The sequence below is a fragment of the Micrasema longulum genome, unplaced genomic scaffold, assembly GCF_059751315.1.
Source record: "Micrasema longulum isolate JH-2025_06_02 unplaced genomic scaffold, ASM5975131v1 h1tg001618l, whole genome shotgun sequence".
NCBI lineage: Eukaryota > Metazoa > Arthropoda > Insecta > Trichoptera > Brachycentridae > Micrasema > Micrasema longulum.
Window position 1 is genome coordinate 36925 of NW_028278799.1, and position 22431 is coordinate 59355.

The 22431-nt window shown below is 31.9% G+C and overlaps 1 protein-coding gene across 1 annotated transcript in view; it reads left to right on the plus strand.

Moving 5' to 3' along the window:
- Positions 1 to 808: 808 nt before the first annotated feature.
- The window catches only part of LOC148274590 (membrane-bound alkaline phosphatase-like), a 66063-nt gene continuing 44440 nt past the window's right edge, over positions 809 to 22431 (plus strand). Inside the window, exon 1 of the mRNA XM_088236912.1 lies at positions 809 to 1194. Coding sequence (XP_088093038.1) covers positions 1098 to 1194 — 97 coding nt within the window. The 5' untranslated portion in view covers positions 809 to 1097. The remainder of the gene's footprint in view (positions 1195 to 22431) is intronic.

Genomic DNA, 22431 nt, shown 5'->3' on the forward strand with positions numbered 1-22431 from the left:
TTATTTGTACGTTAAATTATTATAATAAAGATGTAAAGTAAAAACTTTGAATATAAATATAACAAAGTCTTTACAAAGTAAAAGTAAAGAAAGTAAAGACTTTGTTATATTTATATTCAGAACATAAGATTGCCTCATCTTAATTATTTTCTTGTTTTAGAGATGTGTTGCTTCTTTTTTCTTTTTTTATGTTTTTAAATTTATTTGTAAAAGGTTTTTTGAACCCTTGTTGTATTAATAAATAAATAATATAATAACAAAAATATAAATATGAAAAATCTTACCACTGCACAGTCAATAAATCACAAAATCAGTCTAGTTTTCGATTTTTTTTTTTTTTTAGATAATTGCGATACAATAAATAATTATTTGAATGGACAACAATCCAATACCTTTTTGTGCTAATTTTCCATCCGATTACAGCCGAACGTAATCCGACACATACCGACCGCAGGTTTTGATTGAGCCAAAGTTTCGACCAACTTTTGGCCAAAACCAAAATTCGGTCAGCCACTGTTCAATTACTCATTAAAAATATTATTATTTTCATTTATTGAGACACAAGTCTTTATTCCGTGAGACAGCAGAATGGATGCAGCAGTCAGTCTGTAAAGATGGAGCTGTGCGGCGTTATATCCTCTCTGTCTACGTGCGTACCCCTGTGAGAAATGGCGCAATGGTCTGTGTTTGTAAAACGGGTGATTCTAAATTCAAATTCAAAGATTTGTCTATGGAAGCGATGAAATGGTGACGTCACGTTCTAGGGCAGTGTCCAGCTATATAAGCGAGGCGGTGGAATAGAGTTATCAGTGTTTTCCCGCTCTTTGCCGCCAAATGCGGCGACGCGCGATTTGAAAAAAAAACAGTTCGCTGGTTGACTTTCGACACCTTAATAACACTCTTCGACATGAATTCATAACTGATCAATTAAAACATTTTAATTATCAGATTATCGATAACGACTCTCCTCAATGGCTAGATAACTGAAAAATCTTACAACGAACTGAAATTCAGTTTAAAATTGTATTTAAACTCCTAGTCAAATTAATTTTAGTTATTTATTGAATACGTTATAATTATTATTTAAATTTCCTAAAATGGATTCGATTCGATTTTCAAACATGTTCCTAACTTTAATTTATGTGTGTATATTTTTAATTGGTGAAATAACAGCGCCTCCAGCTGCATCAAATGGTAAGTTTTCGTATAAAATATTTGTATTTTACATTTTTCCATTCTGGCAATTGAAGCGTAAGACTAAGTCTTGCCATCCAGTGACAAATTAGGATCATCGTAATCATTTTTCTATCTGTACCCAGTGGTGCATAGATCACTGCATTGGTGCTTCAATTGCAGCTTATCTGTTTTTTTTTTAAGCATGGAAGATAAGGTTATCAGTCTATGCTTCAAGTGCCAGTCCAGGAACAATTAAATATTTATTTATGTAGTTTGTAAATTAAAAATATTACATAAATTTACTCACTTTTATTTTATTTTGGATGTTTGTAGGACTAACTATGATTGATTTGGTGTTTATTTTGTAGAACTCTATATTTAAACTTAAAAATTAACTTATTTTATTTATCAATATTTACGGCAGGTAGTGTCTTTTACTTTACAAAAAATAAATATTGTGAGAAATAAACACTTTAAATAATAAACAATAAAAAAAGCATAAAAAGTTTACATGTACATATTATATCATAATGGTTTCATTCAATGAACACGCCAACATGTTGTGTAAAAAATAAATCATTAAATGGAATACAAAAATTAAAAATTACAATTTTATTTGTAAGAAATCAAACACTGATTTGAGTCTACTGAACACATTTTTTTTTTTACAAATATAAAAACAAAAATTTCGTGACAATTGTTTCGCCTTATTAGGGCATTTTAAAACAAATGTGAAAATTAGATGGATTGAATATAAATACCTAAACTCCCCATTACCTATTAACACCTAGCTTTGCCCTTAACTATTGGTTTTTACCACAATTATGAATAATTTACATGCTATACTTAATAAAATTATTTTTTTTTTGTTGCTAAGGTACCTGGAATTATCTAACTATATAAGGACATTCAATCCATCTAATCATCACATTAGTTTGAAAATGCCCTAACAAGGCGAAACAATTGTCACAATTTTTTTGTTTTTATATTTGTAAAAATAAAATAAACTGTTCAGTAGACTCAAATCTTGTCGGCCTCGTGGCGTGATGGTCAGCGCGTTTGCCTACCATACAAGAGGTCTCGGGTTCGATTCCCGACATGGTTGATACGAAATATTTGTTTAAAAGGGTGTTATCACACTAGAATATTTCATGGTCTTAGGACTGGTACCTGAAGCGTAAGACTGATTATTTTACCTTTATGTAACAAAAATGATCAAGATACTGATAATTGGTGTACCAATGCAGTGTCCTATGCACCATAAGGTGTGGAAAGGGAATGATGATGAGACTCAAATCAGTGTTTGATGTCTTATATAATAAGATTATTTTTGATATTTTTGAGAAATAAAGTGACTTCGTTCTATGAACTTCATTATTCATTTTCACGACCAACTAGTTTTAAGTCATTTTATTTCAATTTTTGTTTACCATATACTACTTTTTTTTACCGTATTATTATTTATTTATTTCACACTTTACATACATGTACAATTTATATACATATAGGGGCGGGCATATTGCCTTAAGGCAATTAATTTCTTCCTATCTACCCAAACCGTTCAGTTTGAGAAAATTAAAAGTACATGGACATATTTTAACAGAATCTCATAAAAAAATATTTCGAGTTTGTCCAAATTTTTATTGACAAGAACTGGATTCAACTCCCTGGGGAGCTGTTAATATCAACATATTACAACAGAGATGAAGAACATTTTAGAGAAGGTAATATAGAAGTCTAGGCATCTACAGGGATTATGACCTGTCATTGACTGGTTCAAGTAGCCACTTTACACACTGTGTAACATCCACTATTCTACCCAATTTAAACATCTATATTCCTTCAATTATTTTATGTGTGGATGTTTGTGATGTTAAAGAGCTAAAACTTTAATTTATGTAGGTGAGATTCATCTCATTAAATATTTTCACCTACATACTAGGTAAAACTTGAAAACTTTATTAGTTATTTTATTAATCTCGGTTGTAATATGTTAATATTAACAGCTATCCGAGAGTTTAATCCAGTCCTCGTCTACATGTGGACAAACTTAAAATATTGTTGATAAATCCACCTGGTCCATGAAGAAGTATAGAAATTGAAAAATATAATTTTCAAGAACACATCTTATGTAGCAAAGACAAACAAGGGCAATAAATAAATGGTATACAATGTATTCAAGATCACGATCAACACATAAGATTTCAAGCTAACCCATGTCAATCTATCTTCATCCTCCGCTTTGATAATGGCGAAGAAATCTATGAAAAAATTTACACTGTAAGACAAAAATTGAAATTGTCAGATAAATGAACTCATCTACACATTCTGGTCACGAGGGCATAAAAATTGGTCTTAGAAGATTTGATAAATCGCAGATTTTAACTTCTGGTGACACTTATAGCATACAGTATTTTGGAAATGCATGTCAGCTGCATCTAAGTTCTTAATCACAAATTCCATAAAAGTATGACGTGACCAGACATATCCTGCTCTAGCCATGGCACAAAAGATTTTGCAATTCACAGTTCAATATATCTTAAATATCATAGTTGTATTTTCATTTTTTCGCGATAGTTTTTTTAGCAATATCCCAATTGCAGCGCGTCAGCGATTATTCATAAAATACATGAAGCCAAGAATTTTCATCTTACGCTACAGGCGTCAGTAAAGGAATTATTACAGTGAAAAGTCATAATATTTATTTATTTATTTACATACGGCATTTCTGCCATTTACATATATGTGGTATAAAGAGTGCTTAGAAATAAAAATATAAAAAAAAAAAAATCGAGTGTGAAATATTAATATACTCGTACTGTACACATTATTAATTACCTGAAATACATCCATATTTTAAAGAAATTATACAATAACAAAATACATTAATCAATCAAATTATAACTATTCCAACCCAATCTTCTGAAGATGATTTGCTCTTTTTGATAAAAATATGTTGGTCACTTTATTTTTTAAGTTAGGCAGAGATAAACTAAATATATCAAAATGTGATGCATATTCATTCCCGGTATTCTGTAATCTAACAATAGGTGAGTTATATTGAGCTACCGTTCGAGAATTTTGACAATAAAATATTGTAGATGTTCTGCTTAATCTAGGTGGTACATAGAATGAAATCAATTTCAGTAGATCAGGGGTATCAAACATTGGTTTTATTATTTTATATAAAGTCATAAGATCTGACGATGTTCTTCGTTCTTGCAATTTAGTTAATTTAAGAGAGTCTAAAATTTTGTTATAATTTAATTGATTAGTAGAAAAACCCATCTTAAAATTAATATATCTAAGAAATTTATTCTGAATTCTCTCAATAGAATCTGAGAAAGTGATTTGATAAGGTGACCATATTGGAGAATTATAATCTAGTTGGCTTCTAATATTATAATATATGTACTATGTTTTATGTTAAAATAAATATTTACGTAGACTTTGCCTGGAATAGAACTCAGGTCCTCAGACATAACAGACAATCGCGCTGAACATTTAACCGAGAGTCGCACTTATCTCTACGCGGTTTCCTTTTTCTGACTTAAAACAGATGTTTGTATTTTTTTTAAATGTCATATTAAACTCCACACTAATAACTGTTGAAATAATCAAAACAATATCACAGAGCGTTCGTTCGAATTCGTGAAAATGAGAGAAAAACACGATTTTCATTTTGTACGATTTTTTCATTATATTTTATTTAAACATATTGGCAAGTCATTAAATAAACGCTAATGGGTTGATATATGAACCGCTCATTGAATTAAGATGTACAAAATATTGTAAACTACATCATATAAGAAAAAAATACAAAAGAAATCTTTATTATCTCATTGAAACAAAACACAAGACATTTTCATGTCCGTTAATTTCATCTATCAAAAAGTGAGCTAATTATTTCTCTAATTTTGTTGCAACAGAGGGCGAAAATATTTTGAAAAGGGAGTGTTAAATTCTAGGCATTAACAGGGCATGTGACCTGTCATTGGTGGGTTTGAGTGGCCGCTTTACACACAGTAAAAGAGCTGAAACCGTTATTATGTGGGTGAGATTCATCCGGCTGAACCAATTCACCTACTGGCAACGCCTGAAAACAATTTTCTAATTTTTATACTTCTTACACCAGTCAGTTAATCCGACAATGTTTTGAGTATGTCCAAAAAAGGAAATCCAGCCTGTCTCAAAACATTTGGACATAATTATTTATCTTTTATATAACTCTCTTTGCTGTAGGAATGCATCAACCCAGCTGTCTTTGGACACTTCATTGTAAAGCCTAAGCTTCTTGGCATTTGTGAAAAGAATCCAGTGTTGATTCTGTAATTTCCCACAGCAAATAAAGTTGTGGTATGAGTGTCGCGATTTGAAACATTGATGTTAATTTCAGATGAAATATCTTGAGCATCCATTTTACCGGATAAAATTAATATAAAGCCATGAACGAAGCTAAAGTTTTTCTAAATTTCAGGCTAAGAATACAAAAATATCCCAGCCAGTAATTATCTAAAGTATATAGAGCAAACACAATTTTCATTCAATGTTTATTTTATATAAAAGAAAATTGTACATAGGTTCGAGTTCAGTAATTCGGTAAAACAGCGATGATCTAATTAAATCACAACACTAATTATTGACACAGTTTGACATTCGCGGGGTTCACAGGTTGAGAATCACCGGGATTCTAATTACACTTGACGGATGAGATTTATGACGTGCACCGGACTTCGATAAAGGGACAAACATCTGGTGTCAAGATTATGCTCGGGCACTGGCTTCATAGGAATGGTTGATAAAACTACCTAGCAAGTTAAATACGGAAGGGCTCAAATAAGAGCGCACATTCGTAATAATTGCTTAGTGAGTATTATGCAACTCATTACTTGAAGTTCCATCAGGAATAATCTTAGGAAGCCGACTAAGTACATGAGCTGTTCCAAAATGCATGAAAGCGGCTGCTTGTAGCTTAGTCAAACCTCCATGGGATTAACCCGTTTGGAGTGCTGAGACATCTGCCAGTACCAGGACTGTTCCAAAATACATGAAAGAGGAGATGAACTCCCGGTTCAAAAGCAAATATCTTGTACTATGACTGTTCCAAAATACATGAAAGCGGTATGATAGCTGAGATAAATAACTCTGCCTTCCATAGCGGGTGCACGACCTTTTATAGGTGAACTTTGGTGACTATTCTGGTGGGGATGATTTCCTTCAGGCCTCCGCGGGGGATAAAGCGCGCAGGGGTAGCCGGTCAGCTGCGATGTTAAAAGAGTAACGTTGTGGGGCCGAGATAGCGATACGTGGGCAAAAAAAAAATCGTGGGTACCCATTTCGGCCGCACGTTACAAGTATCAATTAAATTGTTCTTAGAAATTTGCGTTTCACGTATTCAATTTTCTTATTATGGATATCGTAGGCATAACAGACAAACGCACTCATCAGTACACCGCGAGGCCAACGTATTTATTTGTTCAACTTTATATATATATATATATATATATATGGATAAATTATATAGCGCCGTTTTTGTCAACATCACCTCAAAGTCGCTGTACAATAAATAAATATCCCGGCACGTCTTGCAGCTACAGAGAGCATAGATGGTTGGAATTATAGTTCCTTGTCTCCAATTATGATATATAGGAGCTAGATTACAGCACGTCTTGCAGCTACAGAGCGCATGGACAATAAGAAATCGAGACCCCATTTACATTTTTCTATTTGACAATAAAGTTTAGAGTTTTAGTGATATTTTATTAATTTAATAAAAAACAAATTTATAAAAACAGAAGTTAGATTACAACAAGTCTTGCAGCTAGTGAGCGCATGGACGGTTGGAATTCTAGACCCCATTTACTAAATTTGGAAATTTGATAGTTGATAACATTTACCTATTGAAGCTAGATTACTAATCGTCTTGCAGCTACAAAGTGCATGGACGAGTGAAATTCTAGCAACTTAAATTTATACCAATAATAATACAATAAATTTACCAAAATAAACATTGAGCATGATAGTAAATTTGTCAAGTGTCATGCTAAAAAGTAAACAATAAAAAACCAAACAGATAAAGCACCGTTTCAACACTATGGATAACATAACAGACAAAAAGTATTTGAAGGGTAGCTTTCGTAGATTTTGGGTAGTCACTAGTCACTGTCGCAGTGTCGCACATGTGCTAACACATGTTGTTTGCTAAATTCCTGGAAGATGGGTGTAGTCGCCGGAGGGGTGAAAGATGCCTATTGTTCCAACGACTTTGTATCCATTTTAGTCTGTTTTATTTCGTTTTATAATGGCTATGCAAAATTCCTGCTCAATTTAATTATTTTTTTACATTATTATTAGACAACCAGTATTGTTTATGAGAGTGGTTTGAGGATTGACGTATCATTGTGTATGTATATTGGAAAGAACATGTATGTAATGTTAAGTTATTATCATCATTCCCCTTTTCGCACCCAGTAGTGCATAGGGCACTGCATTTGTAAACCAAATGTAGCGTATTTCGATGATCTATTATATGACGTTAAGGGAACTGTTTACAATATTTATCGATATTATTTCTGGCCAATTACTTTTATTTTCCATCTTTCCCTAACCCATTCCTATGGTACGCAACATCAAGATAGAATATTAGATTTTTTTTTTATTTGAAAATTTATTTATTAACCCTTCCGGATTATTACATCCATTTTACAAAAATAATATACATATTTTTTATTCATACTCTGTTGTGATAATAATATTTTTTACATCTTTTGAAAAGTTTGTCGGAGACATTTGTTTTGTTTTGTCTGGTAGTTTATTGTATAATTTTAGTCCCTGGTATAATCGAACATGTTTAGAAAATAGAATTAAAAATAGTCCAGAAACCGCATACGAGCATCAAACAGAAGGCGACTCAACTACTCATAAATGAGTAGTTTTACTTTTGGACCCATTAGTTTCTTTGTAGACGTCGCTCAGTACGCAACTCTGATTTGAATCTAGCAATGTCGTGTTGTTTCCTTTTAAAGCGTAAAAATACTGCTAGGATCTTTAAGAAACAGGATGCATATACATTACTAAAAAAATTAATTATTTTTCCATCTGTCAGATTGTCGAAGAAATCAAAATGGACATTTCGTTAGTGTTGCCAGGGTAGTATTTTTTTTTACCCTACTTTACTCATCTTATGAGAGAAGTAATGAAAATTGGACCTCGGATTAAACAACTCTGTGGTGGACATTTGACCGACATTATCTTTAAAACATCAAAAAAAATTTACATGATATAAAAATATCCGTTTTCTGTCAAATAAAATTAGTTTTATATTTTAAGTTCAAAGTTCATTGATTCAATTACTCTTATTAAATGACCCTTTACTTATCTACTCTGTTGTGTCAATCAATATTTCCACGTGCACAATAAAATTTTAGAGAAATTAACAGATTGCTTATTTTTTTACCTTACATTTGTGTTATGATTATATTTTTTCCCATCGTGCAACATTACGCGGCGACATCACGAATACGCGCGGAAAAAGTGGGGCATAGTAGGGGCATTTATGGACACAGTCCGATGTATTCAAATATGATTCTACGCTCCTTCTGGACTATTCTTAATTCTATGCATATTATATTTTTCATCCAGAAAACTTAATTTCACTTTGTAGATAAAATTGAAGAAAAATTTTACCTTCCCATCTGAATACGTACGTAGGTGCCAGTCCAGAAACAATGAACTTTTGCAGTTTAATCGAACCCAGGACGTCGTGAATGGTAGGCTAATACGCCAACTACTGCGCAGCGGACAGCCTGATCTCCAGTGTCTCCACTCGATTTCCTTATTCAGGAAATTATCATCGAGTCGAAAACACTTGTCTAGGGTTTTGGTTCTAATATACATAGAGAACTGTACTGTTCACTTGCCTGGATATTAAAAAAAGGTCCCAAAATCAATGCACGTTGATTTTACCTAGTCGTGTGGATTTTTACGATCGCGTCCGGTGTGAAATCGATAATTGGTATACGAACGAACTGACGAACGAAACGAAGGCATAACGTGCTAAGGGGTCGGTATTAATTCGGGCTTCACAATAAACTTCCGTGGTATTAAATTAGTACATAATTGTGAAATCCGCTTTCGTCTACAGCTTGCTTAGTTTCTTTTTAAATAAATTCTAAATATAATATTATGACACACAATAATCTACTTTATGCGTATTTGTACAGTACTCAAAGCAGAGTTTCATTTCTTTAATGCAGGAAAAGATAATTTTCATAATTGTAACGTTAATCCGCTGTTTCCAAAGTTCTTTATTTTTGAATAATCATTATTATGATAATCACATTTGAATTAATTTGGTCCCATAATAATACCATTATTGAAACGTTTCAATAATATTTCCAAATATTCACACCTGTCTCAATAGTGTACTCAGTTCGAACTGGATGAGCCAAAAATAACCTTTCGTATATTAAATAATGAATTTCCTACTGATAATAAATATGTTGCATGTTTATTTATTTAAACACATTAAAAACAAATACAGTTTTTATATTGGGCCTTTTTAAAAATAAAAAAATAACCCGCAAGTCATATATTTAAGAGGCTTGTCAGCAGATGGGAAAGATATGATATTCACTAAAGATATAAAAAAATACAGAACAATACCCTTTTGAGAAAAAAAATTTCTTGCAATGAATAATTGTAGACATTGTTTTTTTTAAATAAACGCGATCTTTTTATATTATTTATTAATTTCTGTAGCTACATAAAATTATCATCTTAAAACTGTAACATTCCTAAAAATAGACTTGCTCTCGTACTAAGTTAGTGACTTACACTGTTATAATTATTTAGTTATTTGAAGTTATATTATTTCGAATATAAATGAGAATAATAATTGAAGTAAAAATCTACACTATACTATGAGGAAATAAGGATATAAAACGTTTAAAATTAACTTACATATTTTCTTGGGACTCATGACTATTCTCATGATCTCCTATTTTTTAAAGAAAATCCTATCAAAAAATTAAAAGACACAAACAATAATATTAAAAATTATTTTAATACGTCCCACTAGTCTATGCACGATACAAGACTCAATACATTTATTCTCAATTATTATGAAAATAAAACTTTGTTATTAGTGTTACACAATTTTATTCTTTTACAAGAACACAACTATAGTTTCGGGAGAGCACTCCTCCCATCGACGGGTGATATATAACGTGATATAAAAGTTTATATCACCCGTCGATGGGAGGAGTGCTCTCCCGAAACTAAAGTTGTGTTCTTGTAAAAACTTGTGTAACACTAATAACAAAGTTTTATTTTCATAATAATGTATAATGAAGTGTTACGAAGTGAATTCCGATTCAATTAAAAATAATATATATTCTCTCTTATTTTTAAAATGATGAAATTGTATTTTTGTAATCTTCAAATTGACATTTCCACACTGGATTTGGAAAATTAAATTTGTATAACTATGCCGGATTTTAATAGAAAAATTATATTTTGTTGCTACGCGAAGAATGAACGTGATTCAATACAGCAATAAATCTGTGTAAGAGAGAGCACTAAGATAGAACTCATAAAAAGGACGACAGAGACGCTGTTCTGTGACCGATTTTTTTGTGAATCAGATTCAGCCGGCTATTGACAATAATGGGGAACGTACGCATGTTAAATAAATAAATAACGAGTGTATTTATAATTCTTAATTTATTTTGCCATAACTTAGCTAAATTACATGTTTATTTTTATAAATTACGGAAAAAGAGTTATTAAACCGTATGCCTCCATGTTCTTTTTTCCAAATTTCTGGACTTAAGAATTTTCTGTCTTGCTTGTGGTAACACGATGTTACATCACCGCGCGCAAAGGAATTATTTACCACAGTCTTTTAAGATTTAACATAATTTATTTCCTGAGTTCTGAGACACCGTATACTTACTTAATTGAATAGGAATCCACTTTTTTTGGTCTAGTCACTGCCTCTTCCTAAAAGAATGATTAATATTTATCGACTGAATTGTAATAAACATTTTTGCTATGTAAATGAATAGTTTACTGAATGAATCTTAAAGTATGATCTTTTTCAAAATTTTAATTATGCAAATAGGGAACTTTTCACATTTTTTTACAGAACTTCAGCCCTACGGGAAATTGGATACATTTTTTTTGTGCACGGTAAAAATTAGAGCGTTAAATTGTGCGGCGAAATTTTTGTAAATGTACAAAAAATAATAAAAAAGATTTTAATCAAAACGAACTACTTTGAACGACGTCACTAGTTCATATGAACGAACCAATGATAAGAGAGTTATGGAAGATTTCCGGTTTGCTTGCCGAAAATGGACCGATGGGCAGAACTGATCGCGAATAAGCGGAAGAGAACCTCTAACGTCACACGCGGAGTTATTTCTGAAATACAAAACTTAAAAAAATCATAACGCTTATAATATGATATATTTGTAACCATAAATTCAGGCGTACCACAGGGTTCTCACCTAAGCCCTCTACTATTTAATGCATTTACTTATGACATAAACAAATGTTTTAATTATTTTTAATTCATCTCTTTTGCTGATGACATGAAAATTTACGCCTACATTAAATATATATATTTTTTTTTATATAAAAAAGAAATATTTGCGTTCTTATAATTTACGCAAATATTTAATTTTGAGGGCCATTTTCAACGAGTTGTAAATAACTCACTATTAGAAAATGGGAGCCAAGTTAGGGTAGAGCGGGATTCGAACCACGGATCTTTGATCCGTGAGTCCGAGACACTAGCCACGGGACTACAACCCGATTCTGAATATCTCGAAGATTGTATCTTTTTCAACTTATTTTTAAATGTACCTACACTTAAGATAATATTTAGTTTTATATAAATTATCCTTACACTGTATAATATTCACCAGTCTGAAGATGCCCATCAGAGGGTGAAAGCGTTAATTGGTCAAAATAAATAAGTGGAAGTGTACCAAGTGTTTTTTAAATTAAAAACTTATGTGTAAATATAAGTTATTACATCATTTCGATCCAATATTAAATTGAATCAAAGATTGGCCGTAATGATTTTCAATGTTACCAAAACGATATTCCAGGCTCCTTTATAAATTTATTTTGTATGTTCTCGACTTGATTTATATTATATACATTATACTGAGGGGACCATACTAATGAAGCGAATTCGAGTTGACTACGTACGTAAGTATAGTCGAGAAGTTTGAGTGTAGGTATCTGGTGATGAGAAGGGCTTGGAGATTCGTTAGATAAATATCTACGCACTTAAGTGACATAGCTTCATTATGACGTCATAGTTGAAGATAAATTCTCCTGAGCGATTACGAAGATACAATACCGATACCCACCATCAAGTTTTTATGTAAGTACATCGGTTTGTACCGACGGGTCTAGTACTCCTCGATACGCATATCTACGGGTTAAAAGTGACAAAAAAAATATTCCACCGAGCAATTTTTCCTTTTATACTATTTATTTAAATTTTCAATAGTTCTAAGGTTGGCACATTTTTTCTTAAAAGCCTACAAAAAACATAAAGAAAGAAATGAGAAAATTTCGAAGTCGAATTCGATTCCAAAATAACTGTCAGTTTTGAAAACGAACGCCTATATGCACAGACAATGCGGCTAGATTTCTGCCCTATTAACATATATCTAGTCGTAAAATGCTGCCACTATAAAAAATAAATTTTGTTTTATATTTTTTCCGTCTGTTTTACGTAACGAGACGTTGTCGGCTTTATAATCGCTCGGTGGTTTAATACAGACGTTCGTTAAGCATACTGCCTCGTCAATTATCAAAAGTATAAAACCTGTGTTCAAGCGAGCATTTTTCGCTTCAATTAGGAATTATTTGAGTTTATAATCGCTTTAAAGTGCCCAATGTTTATAACAGAAGCCTATTTAAAATATAAATGAGAACTATTTCTAATTTTAAGAAGGTAACGAACGCGGACTTAATTTTCGGGGTCATTTATTGGTTGGACTCGATCATATGATGTAGATAGAGATAGTACAGAAGTTAAGTATACCTCGGTATTTACCCATGAAGATAGATTTTAAAATCGCGGGCCTGGTTCCGCGCTGTCTTTGCACGTATTTTCTATGCCTCACTCATTATACGAGTATTATAATATTATTCAACATTAAATTTATAGTACAACTTAACAAAACATAAAAAAAGCACTGGTTGCGTTTTTGTTCAACAGCCGTCTGTGGTTCAAACCTCAAATCTCATACCTGTAGTTTAAGACACTACCGTGAAACCTCAAGGCGAATCAAGCCTTGCGCCAAGTGTTTGTTGAAATAGGAAAAAAACGAATAACGTAGATACAAAATGCGGAACAGGAATTTGAATAAATAGTGTTTCTGCTGTCATTGACAATTTAATTATAGTTCAATTAAATTCACAACAGCTTACCCACCACATACCGCACAACGCATCTGGGCCGCAATTATGAAGGAAAACTAAGGACGTCATACCTATACCATGACGGAAGAGTTACAGATAAGTTCTCTCGGGCGATTACGAAGATATACTACCGACCCCCCCACCTTCAAGTTTTGTTGTAAGTATATCGGTTTGAACCCCGTTGGTTTGCACCGACGGGTCTAGTACCCCTTGATACGCATATCTACCCATTAAAAGTAACAAAAAAAATATTCCAAGGAGCAATTTATCATTAATTACGATTTATTTCAATGTTTAATCGTTCTCAGATTAGCACTTTTCCTTTAATGAAACATGAGAGACAAATAAGTCAATTTTGAAGTCGAATTGAATTTCGACATAACTGTCTGTTTTGAAAATAAACGCCTAGATACACAGATAATGTTGCTAGATACTGCCTAATTAAAATATAAGGGTATCTAGGCGTAAAATGCTGCCACTATAAAATATTTATTTAGTTATTATATTTTTTCCATTTATTCTACTATCTTCCTGAGTATGTATCGAGATGTCAAAAGAACTGGATTTATTATACCTCGGTAGATAAATAAAGACAAAAATTAAGCATACCGTCTTGGTAATTGTTAAAAGTCATAAAATATTCGTGTTCAAGCGAGCATTTTTTGCTTGAATTGGGATTTATTAGAGTTTATAATCGCTTTGAAGTAGGCACTTTTTACTGTAGGTAAGGAACGCGTACTAAATTTTCAGAGTCATTTATGTATTGTATTCGATCATATGACGTCGAGATGACAAAACGGTAGAATATACCGAGGTAGATAGAGATAGTACAAAAATTAAGTGTACCGTCTTGATATGTACAGATAAATATAGCGTTCATAATTGCGGCACTGAGGACATAAGTCTTCCTTGGCGGTGCCCACATACACGGAAAACTTGATCGTTGCCGAACGAGTAAAGCTGCTTAAAGGAGCTCTCTGTAATCTCGTAGCCTTGGCTTCTTTGTGCTGAAATAAGGTAATTTAAAAGTTAATCATACACGCTTCATTGAATTGTGGAAAAGATGGATTAAATTTCTTCGCCGACTGGGATTAGAGTGATTGAAAGCATCCACCCCTTTCCCGAAACTGTTCATAAAAACTTGAGTCTTTCTTCAGTTTTGCATATCAATATCAATTTTTTTTAAACTAATTAAGCTAAAATTTAATATTTCTTTACAATCAAACCGCGAAAATAACCCAACAAATAAACTTTCATTGTGCCCCTCACTGCAGTATTGTCAGTTTAGGATTAATCAAATACACATGGTCAGCACAATCACCTTTTTCTTATTTCCCAGTATGACAGTGGAGGAATACAGTGTTAGATCAAAATTGAGACCGCGGCCGCACGCTCCAGATCCCGCATCGGAAAGGAAGAAGAACGTAGTAATACAAACAAATCAATCAACGACACAAAACCTAAATACATATAGGAAACATTAGAATAATTTGCTCTATACAATATGCACTCAATCAACACAAAAAAAACAATACGTATATATAACAAATCACAGAGGAACATCAAATTATCAAGACACTACCGGCTAAATCCTAACACAGATCCTAACATGATCCCTATCGAACTCAGGTGAAATTACTTTTCGTCATAGTACTGAATTCCTCGCAAAAACCATTTTCCTAATACCAGCAGTAGAAACAATCCTATGCAAAGACCTTAATCGTCCTAACAATCTCTCAGACCTGAGGACAGACTGGAATGGAACAGACTAATCAGAAGTGTTTATGATGGTCACGATTCTCAGCCTTGAGGGACTGGAAGAGGCCCTCCATTAGATTCCATAGATTCCATTACCTCTAAGTCTGCCGGAAGTTCCCCGGCCAGGACAGGTAAAGCAGCTGTGGACACAGTTCTATAAGCACCCGTGAGTGCAATTAGAGAGGCTCTTTGGCCACGCAGGATTAGGATTAGAGTGATTGGACATTATCAATTCTCCGAAACGATGACAAAACTTTTTAAAAGCCTTGAAGTTCGTTTTAGGAGCCACCAGATCTGCATATCTGGCAGAACAGGTGCTATGAATAGTAGCGAGAAACTCTATTTAGTATTCATAGAGAGGTGAAAAGGGACAAGACCACAGGATCTGTTCAGAAGATTGATTATGATTTCGGCAGCAGCTCGAAACGGGAATTAACAATATAAAAAATGAATGTTTTTTTATTAAATTTACTGGGTAGTCCAGTGATCAGAGATAACCAAAGAAGATTATAAGCGCTAGTGGATCAACTAATTAATTTACAACATTGAAAATTCTCTATACCCCGATGCAAACTCAAAACCCCTTAAGGGTCAAATAATAGAAACATCACTTTTCAACATTCTAACAGCGGGAATATTACCAATGATTGAACTGTGACATCTATACTGATAGTTAGGTAAGTATCTAAGGTATACAATTAATTGTCATTAATGAAATCTTAAATTGATATTTTTAAAATCAAGCGACAAAAAAAACTGCAGAAACTTATTTAGAAACTCGCAAAAGCGAAATGTCTTTCTTGTCACGCTCCGTGTATACATTTTACTAAAAAATCGTTTATATCAATATTATCATTAAAACTACTTCAAAGTAATTAAATTTTTACTGTAAATCAATCAAACTTCGAGAATATTTCGAAACGCAAAGATCCGCCAGTCTCCACACAAATTTAAATTGAAAGCGCGGCTCACTGTGCGCATCGGCGTTTTAAAATAACTCTTACAATATATTAATTTATTTGTCGGTTCAGAAACAATCATTGAGCTAGATGCACGCCAATTTTAACCGTTTTTTTTAAATATAACTGCAATCTAACTGTGATCTTACATGTTCAGTACTTGATACAACCGATAAAATTCAATATCTTGGTGTATACATAGACCAAAACTTAAAATGGAAAGACCATATTAGTGAACTAGTTTAACGAATTAGAAAATGTATTTACATATTTTTTAGATTAAGGAATATTTTTTTAAATCAATCATTTATAAATAGCTTATTACTCAATTGCACAATCTTTGTTACAATATGGTATTGTAGGATGAGGTGGTGCATATGCCAATATATTAAACCCTCTTAAAATAGTACAAAGATTAATTATTAAAGTTATCTTAAAGAAACCCTCAACATTCAATACGGAAAGTCTATGCAAAATATTTAAGGTTCATACAGTAGACAATCTTTATAGAATAAATTCAATTATACAAATTTATAAAGAAGAAAAAATATAGGAATTCGAGATGAATAAGTCACTCAGATACCAACATAATATAAAAATTCCTAAATTCCATACAAGTCATGATCAAAATAGCTTTGTCTTCAAAAGTGTAAAAATATATAATAATCTTCCCAATGAACTAAAAACTATTAAAAATAATATATCAATAAATAAATTTAAAGTTAATCTGAAGAAATTTTTTGAACACGTGTAAAAACAACATTAAATTTTAATTAGTATGAATGTATTATTGTTTTATGTTTTTTCTTTATATTTCCTATGTTTTTTTTTTTTTTTTTTTTACATGTACTCGTATTTGAAACTATAAAAACTCCTATAAATAAACAACTAAAACAGTGTAAGTCACTCTCCAAGCACAAGAGTAAGTCTCTTTTTTTGAAGAGTTACAGTGATAATATTTACTAGATGTGTAAAAGTAGATATGTTTAGAATTTTACAAAAACATGTTATTTTTATAAAATTTATTAATAAAAAAATATATACATAAGACAAAATGTGGGACTGTAAGTACGTAAAATTTCAAACGTAAGCTGCCTGCTAATTTTCGTCTTATGTATTCAAGACATTAGGTTAGTCTACAGTATATAAAAGAGTGCTTATTTTGTTTAATTATTATTTATGGCAATCAATTCATCCTCGGGTACCTAGTACCTATGCACACAAGATATAAACGAGCGATTCGATTTCTACATACAAAGATTAATTAATATGGATCTTACAAATTTAATGTCAATTGAATTTACATCCAAAAAAGGGATAAATATCTAAAAATAGATTGAAATGTAAATACCTTACGCGTTCATAAAATCCCGACTTACGATCTTGCAAACCAGACGTTAAGAAGCGATTAAAGAATGATGTATTTAATTTTCTAGTAAGTCAAAAATGTTAAATAATGATGGACATTTTTTTACATTTGGCATAATCAAGATATTTTCAACTAATCAGCAATTTTAAAATGGCAATAACTGAGAATGATGTTCTGATTTTCAAAAGATTTTTAGAATTTTATCAATGAAAATATAAGAATCACCTTAATCCCGAGTTCAATAAATTTTAGTAAATTTGTTAGTTTAATTTCAATTTTTGAACAAAAAATAAATACCTATAAACATTAATATTTAAGCTTACAAAATTAGCATATTACAATATATTTTTTATTTATGCGTGTATCCGCTCCGCTGGCCCATTGGTTCCGGAGTGTCGAGTAAACATTTTTTGTTCGTTCTTTAACATCAGTTTATTTTAGATTTTTTTTTTTTTTTTAAATATAAGAAAATTATAATATATTAAAAATACGTACGGAATGAAAAGAGAAAATAAGAAAAGACTTTCAATGCACAAGATAAACTCTGATATACCAATGAGACATACTTCTCTGCAGCCATTTTATTACTATTGGGTATTTATAAGTTTTATTTATTTATTTATTTGTACATTATTACAAAAAAAATAATAACGTATCCCTAACTCCACGAGGCCAAAAGCCCTGTGTTGAGTTGGGATACAGCACAATAGAAGGTAGAAAAGCCTGCATATTATACATATAAAGGATACCAAAAATAAAATCATTTCATAAATATAAATTTTATCAAACAACTGGACAACAGGCTGTATAGTATATGAATCTATGCATTGTCTCGCAGCAGTCTCCTACGATGGACTCTTCCATTAGACAAAACTCAAACTTGTACACTTCTCCTGAAAATGGCTTTCGTTTTGGAGAACCACAAAGAAGAAGTTTCTCGGAGAGAAATATCCATTCATAGAGTTTTGAAATCTTTTTTCTTCATTTTTCTTGCAGATGTATTTCAATATTTAAAAAAAACGTTTGGTTGACATAAAATTTAAGTTAAGTTATTTGTTTGTTTAGTTTGTAAATCAATTTAAATTTACGTAATTGAACGTAGTTATACAGAAAGCATAGACAAGCCATAGAAATGTGAAACTGAGATAACTGCCATTTTGTGAAAAGAGTGAATTTTAAAATCTACAAAATAGTTTGCATGTTTTTGACTTAACAAACGATAAACAATGAATACATAAGTTTTTTTTATTTATTAAAAACAATATTTTTATTGTGTATTTGACCAGTTTAAAAGATTTTTAAAGTACCATAAGATTTTTCTAGTTTTGTGGGTGTTTTCGGCGAATTGAGAAATGCCGTTTTTGTGATCGACACCTTTTTCCGGAGGTGATTAATACAGTTTTTTTTATATGAAAGCGGTCTGGCTGTTTTTAGCAGATCATAGAATCAACCTTACTGCACCCGATAACATCAATATCTCATTTTTCCGAAATTGTAGACTGGCTGCTTTCTGCATAACTACGTTTAATTGTCTTTGTCCGTCATTTTATTTTGTCTTTGTCTAGTGTCATACTTGTCCGTCAATAATTATTGTGTATAACCAATTACTGACTTTTCTATGTCTAACGGTTTCAAGGTGTACCCGTCTAAAGAGACATAAAGAAGACATACCAAAGAAGATATTACACTATCGTACAAGACCTATGCATTTCTATGTGGTATTTCATTTCGGTTTCATAAATATCAAAACATTTTTTTCAAACGTTTTTGTAAAATTTTATTAATTTGTTAAATAACTCAAAATACGTTTTAAAATAAAAAGAAAACTTATTTATTTGTCGTAACTGCAAGTGTCTTTAAGTCGGGGTATCGAAGTATTACAAATCGATAAATTTATTTATATAATATACTTTTGGAAAGTCGAGTATCTGTTACTTTATCGAATATCGCTGCCAAATGTGGAATGTTTGTTACAGAAATAAACACTCAAACAGGTTTTTGCACACATTACGTAAATTAATTTACTTCCTTAAAAGGGGATATTGTAGTAACTAATAAATGCATTTTGTTTAAAGGTACACGAAATGTACTTTTAAATATAATTAAAGGCACTAGGTGCACACATTTGATGCTGCAATTTTGTCTGTACAACATTAATAATAAATAATAGATGGTTCAAAAATTAATTTTGTACTTTAAAAGTTATTTCAGATGTATTTTTTTATTTATTCAAATAAACAGAATCAATTCAAATCGTCTTCTTCTTCTGCAGCCTTATTGTGCTGGATAAAGGCCTCTTCCAAACGTCTCCATTCCTTCCTATCACCCGCTTTCATCATCCACGTTTTACCAGCAATAGAGGCAATGTCGTCGACCCATCTTTTCTGTGGCCTTCCAACACTTTTTTTGTTAGCCCACGGTCTGCACTTTATTATTCTGCGTGTCCACCTGCCATCATTTTGCCTCGCCAAGTGTCCTGCCCACTGCCATTTCAATTTCGCTGCACGATCCATGATATCAACGACTCCGGTTCGGCGCCTTATTTTTTATTCTGTCTCTTAGACATACACCGAGCATCTATCTTTCCATGGATCGTCGCGTGCATTTTAATTTCTGGCTACTTTTTTTGTGTTATAAGACATGGTTTCTAATCCGTATGTTGTCACCGGCAATATGCACGATTCATATACTTGTCATTTCAAGCATATAGGGACTTGTTTATTTTCAAAAATATATTTAAGTTTTCCGAAAGCAGCCCAACTTAGCTCTATTTTTCTTGGTAACTCCGCTATCTGGTTATCTTTACCAAGTTTGACTTTGTGTCCTAGATAAATGTATTCATCAACCACTTCGATTTTATTATCGTTAATGAAAATATCTCATCCTGTTATGAGTAATATTATGAGTCCAACAGTACGAAACATTTTCAATTCGAATACTTTGCATTATTATCGATGGTTTTTTGCCATCTTTCTAGTAGAGCCATGATCCCATCCTCATAGAACTTCTGTGGTTTGTGGGCAAAAAACTGGGACATGTGGTTTTCACAGTCAATTCTTGAATGCAATATCTTTCCCCGTAAATAGTTTTAAAGAGACCGGAACAAATTAAAACCTGAAGGCGCAAGGTTGGGATTATACGGTGGATGGGTCAAAACATCCAAGCCAAGCTCCTCTAGTTTTAGTCAGGTGACCAAAGATGTGTGTGGTCTCTCGTTGTCCTGCTGGAAGAAGACGCCACGGGATTTCGTCAATTCTGGTCGCTTTTTCTTTATTGCTTCACTTGTTTTTGAAGGAGTTGAAGGAATATAGATACACCAGCCAATGACAGGTCACTATCCCTATAGATGACTTCTATATTACCATTTCTAAAATGTTCTTCGTCTCTGTTATAATATTTTAACAAAATTATCGCAAAAAAAATACCTGCTGTCATAATTATAATGTAGAAGTTTGTAAAGGAGCAGTAATTTTACAGAACCAAAGGGGTGACAGCTCTACGCAAAGCTTATGATCCCTAGAAATCATTTTTCAAAACTGATGGGGAAGTTCAGCCATACGGGAAATTGGGTATAAAAAATTTTTTTTCCGGGAAAAATTAAAGGATTAAATTGTGGAGCTAAGTTTCTTGTAAATGTATGAAAAAAAACAGATTTGAATAAAAATTAACTGCTTTGAATGACGTCACTAGTTCTTCTATATCAACCAATCATTAGAGATAAGTTGTGATAGATTTCCGCTTTACTGGAAATCAACTGGCTAATCACCAGAACACACCGAGAAGAAAGGGAAAAGAACTTGAAACGTCACACGCGGAGTAATTTTAAAAATACAAAACTTTAAAAAAAAACCTATCGCTGATAATACGACTTATGTTATTTTTTTAAATAAATTTTTAGCTTAGTTTATAGTCTATTCACAAATTTTAAAAAATAAAAACCACTGAATTTTCACGTTACTTCAAAATGATCAAAACTGCTCAAAAACGTCCAAATATGCACTGACAGTTATTAGTTACATCAAATGCATTCTCATATAAGAGATATAAATATATATGAATTATTTTACACCAGGACAATTTATCGAACATTTGTATCGTCAGGGAACAAAGGTTTTAGTAACAAAATCTAAACAATATGAACCCAAGTACGAAACTGCCATTTTGTAAAATGGCAAAATAGAAAAACTCGTTGATGAGCCGAATTAAAAATACCAGTAGAAAAAAGGGAGCAAAAAAAAATATTTTAATCTGGAATACTCAGAATATTTATAATTCTCTTAAATTACGCTTATGATACTAAAACGTCTTTGGTTGCTACGAGAATGTATTGTTTAAAAAACTTTTATTCACTTTTGACCTTAAAGACAAAAAACATGTAGAAAAAATGTAATTTATTCTTTACAAAACACAACATCTGTATTATGAATTCAACAATGAATCGAGAACGAATTAGTTACTGAAGTATAAATACTAAAAACCTACTTAATAATCAATTCAAAGACCATTTCGTGGAGGTATAAAAACTCAATTAATTTGCATATCAACTTTATAAAGCGATAATGTGAAAAAATGCGACTTAATGCAGTCACTATTTGATATAAGGCCATTCGATGATTAATCTAACTTGTGAAATTCACAGCTGTAAAAAAATATTAATGCTTTGTATCTATTTTTTTCTAAGAAAATATATATTAACTCTCAGGAACAAAGTTGTAGTAGAGC